Consider the following 7,515-nt stretch of genomic DNA (forward strand, 5'->3'; position numbering starts at 1 on the left):
ATCACAGGGCTCGAAATTAACGAAAAAATCCAGTCGCATTTTGCGATAAGATAGGAAAATTTAGTCGCAATTTCGCAAATTTTAGTCGCAAAATCGCCGCGCTGCATTGTGTTGTCAGCGGTTTAGCAAAAAAATATGAGCCCGCAATACTTGTGTGTAAAGAAACTGCTGAAAATGGCGAATGATCGAAGGAATGGAGCTGTGCACGTAACATCGCAGCTAAATTACTATACAATTACGCTACCTTCAGAGAAAATTCACAGCGAGAAACAAAATAGTTTTGTCATTTAATTATTCTAGCAAAAGTAGCAGCCAAGTGGCAACTGCTAATCCTTTTGTTTCGAAACAACAAGTCGCAAATTTGCGACTTCTCCAGATATTTTAGTCGCAAATGCGACCGTATTGGTCGCAATTTCGAGCCCTGAAATTTATCACCTAAACGGTTTTTTTCAAAATGGCCCCAAGCCGTTTTGTCGAGGTGACAAACAAAGAAATAAATTGTTTTAAAGAAAATGCATATTTTTCAAATAATCACCTATGTAACAATACGCTAAAACAATAATTTGGTGAATATCGCGGGTGAACAAAAACGGAGACAAAGTCGCGGTTTTTCTTTAGCGAATAATTGTTAAGCATATTGGATAACCCCCTAGCAGCTTGTCACCAAGGTGACTAGTGGTGAATAATATGACAACCCTTTGATTTCGAATGGAGCGAAGGTTAGGGCTAACCATGATTGAAAAACTTGGCTCATGATGGAAAGATAATCTTTAGGAAAAATCTTCTCTAAAGTTTGAAGGTCCCTCATGTTCACAATTACACCTCTATAGCAAAAAAAAAAAAATTCCTGCATGTAATAATTGCAGATTGCTGGTGCAAATTTACATCCTTGTGCTTAAGCCTGAAGTACAGGGCCTGCTTTTTTGGCCTCTAGATGCACCCCTGACCCAGCAAAGCCAGTACCTCCACGCTGCAAAGGAATTATATCACTGTCCTTCAGCTGTGAGCCTGTGAAAGGACAAAGCATATCCTTTCTGATTAACTTTTCAATGCAGTCCATGGTCACCACATGGCCGGTGTTTTTCAGCACAGCGCATGGCACTGAATTCCCAAGAGTATCATGGGTGACTGCGCACTTGTACCTCTCTGACTTTGCCACCATTGGCCGACCATCTCTGTCATCAATGGGGGTTAGTTTGACAGGTATAAGATCCTTGATTCTTAGTGGTTTACCACTCATTGGACAGAAGGTCTTTGTGTCTGGTTTCTTCAGAAGTGTAGGCTCTGCTTGTGGTGTTAACGATGGCACCCAGAAACTTGGAAGGTTCTTGTCTTTACTTTCAGAGTTACTTGACCCTAGTATGAAAAACATTAAACTTTTAATGTGAAAATTGCTTACTTTAGTATACAACTATGTAGATGTGTTAAAAAATCCCTTAAGCTGATCTTTAAACTGTTGGTTCTAAATTTAATGTTTCCATAAATGACAAAAATCAAGCCTGTTTACATTTTATGTGGTGACGCCGAGCTTATCCCTCTATGTGATTATAAACACGGCAAGTCAAAAGAAGACCTCAACACATCATGATGGAAACACAACACGTAACCATCAGATCTGGTCACGTAATGACAAAACCACACCACATGATAATGTTGCCACAGTACACTGACAAAACTCCAAAACATAACTGATTACATCACAAAGTTATGGCTTTCCATAGTTATGCGACTCTCTGGCTTGTTTACATGGTAAACGTATATCTTGACAACTAAACCAAAGTCCATTCCAGAAATAATTACTCAACTACACAGGCACCGCACCATACATTTGAGCTGTATGAAAAGCCTTGCCAAATTATTGCCAACGAATCAGACGTGAGGCTGACGAGGCAGCAGCCTTAATTGAGTGGAAGCACGAGAGTGTCGTGTATGCAGGAAAATTGAGCCAGCTGCACATGTTCTTATCGGCCGCCGTTGTCAATTTTCGCCCGTGTGGGCAGTTTGTTTTTCGTTTTGTGACCATTGAGTTGTGAACAATTTAATTTAATTTTCAAAGGAAATAATATTGTCTGTAAAGTACACAATTAAATGATCAATTTGACATACAATCCATGGCTGTATCTTGCAAAATAAAAATTCTACAAGAAAACAACTTTCACCTGGAGAACAATCTGTCCTAGGTGTAACACAGCAAGGTCTCTCCTATGCCTGCTAACGTGCTGCTTCTAGCGATTTGGACTTCCGCTTTGTTTCCTCTCAAGTTTCATGCTTACATATTAGTAGCTTTAGTTATTAAGTATTTTTCGTATAAATAATTAACGAGGGATCCAAAGTAATTGGCTATGCTGTAGTGGTCTCCCTGCCTAATAATTTTTTTTTTCTACTTTTTACTTATATATATATATATTGTATTCTAGTTAGGCGAAACTAAATAAATAAATAAATGTGCCATGCAAGAAATGCAAGAGAAGTTGATTCCCCATGACATGATTCACACTGAAAACACCTTGGCGATTTTGTATATAGCATTGATTTTATCCAACCTAAGGCCCATTAATTAAAGTGCCCCTGCTACCAAAAAATCAATTTTTATTTTTCTTTAACTTGACACTAAGCGACTTAAGTTTTAAGCCTTGATTTCAAAAGGACACCTGTTTATTTTAACCGGAATTTTCCTATTTAATGTTCCACCATTATTAACTTTAAGGTCTTGAGAGAGCTGGATCGAGGAAAAAATGACATCAAATCACTAGTTTAAGAATGCAATGCCTGTGTACCCCACATAATTAATATGCAGCATGGGAGTTTTGGACTTTCAGACTTTTAAGATCGCCTTTGCATACATTATGACTTGTAGCACGATACACATGTACATTAGTGGTTGCTCAAATATATTTTCTAATATCTTTGCAAGGTAATGACGGATTTCGTTCAAATTTTCTACCTTACTTGAACAGGGATTGTTGTTAAGTGATATGTTAAAAAATTATCATTTGGAAGAACATAAGAACAAAAAAATCTTCAAAATGCAAGAAAATAGTTACAAAATCAGCGTGTAACGCGTAACAGCTAATTTGCATGAAATAGTTAAAAAAGTAAAATTTCACCCTCAATGCAATCTATTTAAGAAAATTCAACAGAGCAGAAATATTAAATAGGAAAAAATGACACTATACGCAAAATTACAGTTCTCCACATTTATTTTACAAATAAAGAGAATTATAATTCTAAGGACGGTTGCCCTTTAGTGCTTGTGTAACGCTCAAGGTCCGACAGCGCTCCATGCCTTACAAATACCAGGCTAGCGACTTCCAAACGTACCTACAAAAGAAGAGAATTTGTTTGAGTAAAGTTCATAACATTGTTTACCATCGAGTACGAAAGGTTTTCAAAGATCTCAAACGAGGATGAAGAAATAAAGAATTTTCGTGATCGGAAACAAATCTGTTGCGTACTTTCGATTAGTAAAATTGAATATTACTTACCCACAAGAAAACCTGTATCTCAGCCTCTAGTTACCAACCGTCGCCGATACACAGCTGCAGCACAGTTCACTTACTGGTCTTCAAATCCTGCTAAATTTTATAGTCTTCAGTAGGCTTAAAACGAAGAAATTCTACAAACAGTGAATCGGAAACATATTTCCAGTTGAACTCCACGTGTGTTCAAATTACAACCACGCTCGTAGCAGGAAACGTGCCAAATCAAACTAGAATTGAAGACACTTTCCAGCCGAAATCCACAACAAACATCGAAGGAGTCCTGTGTAACCTCTCCTTAGTATCTTGGGGGGTGTTTATATAACAAATCAGGGGCAAAAAGCGGGAAAATATCAGAGGTAAGTGGACGTGACGATTGCGTTACACAATAGTGTACAATATACAAGGACTTTAGAGATGAATACTGAGAAGAAAAGCATTTCAAATGCTGAAAAGGTGGAGGGAATAAAAGATCTTCAGGGCTTAAAGGCCTCTCTTTTGTTAGAGAGAACATCACTGACATGAAAAAACTAGACAAAAATGAAACAGCTTTTGGGCTTGCTGGCACTTTGTGACACCTTTGTGGGGAATTACAGAAGAAAAGAAATAATATTTATTAAGTGCCTTTGACTGTAAATGAATAAATAATTGCCTCTTTTTAGTATACATGATTTAGAAGTAGTTGTGTTAGTTAAGTTTGTTGTATTTTAGCGATAATAGTCATGCTAAGCAAACCAAATAGTCAGATGCCACGCCCAAAAAGGATTCTGGGTAATTTCTAAAACAAGCTGTAGACAAGAATTATACCCTGAAAAATTTCCAAATATGTTTCTTTGATGTTAATTACTTAATATCTGGCAAGTAATGATGATTTGGGGATATTTTACACATTTTCATGAAAGTGCTCTATGTTACACTGGTGTACATGTGTATCGTGCTACAAGTCAATAAGCTGCATTCACACGCTGAAATTATAAGCTAGTGAGCCCTAGACGTCACTTTTTCCTGGATCCAACCCTCTTAGGTCCAATCGGCCAGTATTCAATGTGAATAAAGCCATGGAATCCAAAACTTACACTCAAAGTAAACGGCCTTTGGATAAAAATCAAAGCTCAAAAATTTGCCAATCAGGTGTTAAGCAAACACTCTTTCAAAATATGAAGAAAAAAGGAAGTTTTTTTTTTATCACAGGGTCACTTTAAACGGTTACAACATTTGCTTCAACATGCATTCAACACTTTGTTGAACCAAATGTTGGGTGCATTTGAACAGGTCGTCCAACACTGTTGAAAGCGTAAAAAAATGTTGAAAGCTTGTTGAAAGCGTGTTGAATCAACTTCTAACGCTTTGTACTGAAGATAACAGAAGTTTCTGTCGAAACATGTCTTATAAACTTAAAAGCTTTGTCGTTTTCTTCAAAGGTCTGACTTGCCTGCTAATATCAAGATCCTTTTGTTATACTGTATTGGCACATGCTCTCTCTTTATTTAATCTTACCCGTGAAAACACGTATCATTTTTGAGTCGCTTAACGAAGTCTACAAACAAATCACTTTCAGGAATGTTAATGGCTTTCGTGTCTCTTCTAGACACCTATACTACCTATTTGGTGGCTCCAAAGGAATTCGTTTTTTAACCAGTGCTTCAAATATACATTGAGCGAGGCCTTCACCAGAACAAATGAGCGCAACAAAATGTGCAGTTTACATTTTTAATAAACTGAATAGCAAGTAGTTTTATGCAGGCGCCCTCTTCTTGAACAGTGTGTGGGTTCTTCAATGGCCCACACAAGTGATATGAGACGGGGACTACGGTTTATTGTCCTTATCATAGAAGACTAGAAAGTCTGACCATTTGAAAATGTCACTACAAAGGAAGCACTTTCTCCTCAGTTATTTAAAGACCCTGAATGTTAGTCCGACCGGGATTTGATCCCGCAACCTCTTGCACGGAAGTCCAATGCACAACCAACTGAGCGAACTGGTCAGCTTAGTCCTACTAGTGTGGCATAAGACAGGCCCAGGCCAAAAAGGCATGATAAGGCCTCAAGAGGAGGACTTAATCCATGTAAAACATGACCTGCTCCCAACTGAGTGGCTTCACAGCTCAGTTAGTAGACAATTGCACCGGCATCGCAGAGGTCATGGGTTTAAGTCCTGTTGGATTCGCTTGAATTTTTCAGGTGTCCATAAGAGACAATTGCTTAAATTGTCCAGATAAGTGCTAGAATCACTTCTCTCTTTCGTGTAAAAGATTTTTCTGCTCGAAACTGTACAAAATGATGGGTGGTCCACAGGGGCAGTCCATGGACCAGGTCCACGGGGGTGATCCATGTTTTGTACACGTCCCCATGCATTGAATACTAAATGACAAAGGTTGGATTTGCGTGCTATAGGCCTAATTAGGCAACTTTGTCGGTAAGTATTGAACGTATGGTAGGATCATACATGGTGATTTGGTGCTTCGTTTCGTTGTTTCGGTGTTTCGGTGTTTAGTGATGTCCAAACTATGCATTGTAATGACTGTCTCTGCTTGTTGGCACTTACATAGCGACAGCTAATAATAGTGAGTCACTAGTACACTAGTAATAAGTCATTCTAGCATGAATAGACTATTTGGCTCACCAGTCGATGTAGATGGCATTTCGTCAGCCATTTGGACTGAATCTCCTGTAGCACTCTTTTCCTTTGATAGAGTAAACGTGCTTTTTGGTTTTGTAGTGATTCGTTTCTCCAGACTCACAAATGATTCCACCTTTGACCGCTCCTTTTCCTCCACTTTTCCAGCCTCTTCAGCTTGTTGTTTCTTCTTTTGTTTCTCGTATGCTTTCATTTTCCTCGCAGCTTCGGTTTTCTGGTGTAGTAAGCACTCTAATATCGCCTCTCTGTCGTACATAAACCCGTCTGGCGTGATTACAGGGTCACGACAGGGTTGGAGTGTTAACGAACAACAGTCGAAATCTTTAACCGAATCTTTACCAAACCGCACGGCCTTACTTCCATAACCAGACTTCTTGGTATCTTTCTTCCGCTCGTGATAGGTGTAAACCGTCCCTGCTGTACAATTTTTTGCGTGCCTTGTCATTTTAATGAAACGTTTCTGCGCTAAACAAACATGGCGGGGGTTAAATTCTGGCCTGGCTGCTAAGCTAACAGAGTGAAATTCCAGCTAGGGAGGGGAGGATGAGCTCCAATAAAACTTTTTGGCCGATCAAAAACCATCCAGTCTAGAAATTCCTATTTTGATATTTTTGAACACAGTAAAAACAATGTAGAATAGGAAATTATATGCATTATTGCCACCTTTACTTAAAATGGAAAGGCTGAATTGGCTTTCACGCACCCACCAGCCTTGCTCCATAAAAGAGTTCGCAACTTTTGCCCTGCAACGGCAAGTACTTCATGTCAAGCCATCACATAATTGTCTACCCATCATATGGTTGTTCACATTGTTCACATAGCATGTTCACATAATTTGCCTCTAATACAAACAGTGTCAAGCATGGCGTCGAAGAGGTTGTTTCACATTGCACGTGGATTAAGTGGTCTTGGGTCAGTGCAAGCTTGTCAGGGATTAAACATTGCGCGAGCGTATTGCTCAGGTTTGTTTGAATTTTTTGTTTGGACAATTTCTGACTTCATTTGAAACAAATAGTGTTAGTAGGGTCATCCAATAGCATTGAAAGGTTCAGCTTGATTATCATAAGCTTACGTTATTACTATAAGCTTACTTTCAGGAACAATGCAAAAAATCTTCAAACTCTTGGGATAAATAAGAAATCCAAAACAGGTCACTAATGAATACCCTACCATTTAATAGTCGTAACTAATTGGCTACAGTAGGTACGCGCGATCTGTGGTTCTTTTGAACCCGAATTCGATTCCCGTTTGAAAATGGGGCGCTAGGATTTGGTATGGATCACGAAAGTGGGAGGGAAGTGGGAAGAGATTCAGGAGAAAACAACACCGTAGGAAACAAGTGTGTGGGTGGGGCTGACTAGCCCACACCCCCCCCCCCCTCCCCTCTCCCATAAGCCC

At 39.0% G+C, this 7,515-nt stretch overlaps 2 protein-coding genes and 1 long non-coding RNA gene across 3 annotated transcripts in view; 1 reads left to right on the forward strand and 2 right to left on the reverse strand.

Annotated features, from left to right (window-relative positions):
- Positions 1 to 603: 603 nt before the first annotated feature.
- On the reverse strand, positions 604 to 6,613 carry LOC138059308 (nitric oxide synthase-interacting protein-like). The gene is made up of 2 exons (XM_068904876.1): positions 6,103 to 6,613; positions 604 to 1,356 (listed from the first exon to the last, which is right to left on the reverse strand). Exons 1-2 carry the CDS (start codon positions 6,560 to 6,562, stop codon positions 896 to 898), a joined length of 921 nt encoding a protein of 306 aa, XP_068760977.1. The 5' UTR covers positions 6,563 to 6,613; the 3' UTR covers positions 604 to 895.
- Positions 3,183 to 3,768, reverse strand: LOC138059310 (uncharacterized). The gene is made up of 2 exons (XR_011134194.1): positions 3,486 to 3,768; positions 3,183 to 3,321 (listed from the first exon to the last, which is right to left on the reverse strand). It is a non-coding gene; the product is annotated as an uncharacterized lncRNA (long non-coding RNA).
- A 281-nt stretch (positions 6,614 to 6,894) lies between the features above and the next one.
- Positions 6,895 to 7,515, forward strand: part of LOC138059307 (enoyl-CoA hydratase, mitochondrial-like) — a 9,845-nt gene continuing 9,224 nt past the window's right edge. Inside the window, exon 1 of the mRNA XM_068904875.1 lies at positions 6,895 to 7,079. Coding sequence (XP_068760976.1) covers positions 6,914 to 7,079 — 166 coding nt within the window. The 5' untranslated portion in view covers positions 6,895 to 6,913. The remainder of the gene's footprint in view (positions 7,080 to 7,515) is intronic.

Source organism: Montipora capricornis, chromosome 8 (assembly GCF_036669925.1).
Source record: "Montipora capricornis isolate CH-2021 chromosome 8, ASM3666992v2, whole genome shotgun sequence".
Lineage (NCBI taxonomy): Eukaryota > Metazoa > Cnidaria > Anthozoa > Scleractinia > Acroporidae > Montipora > Montipora capricornis.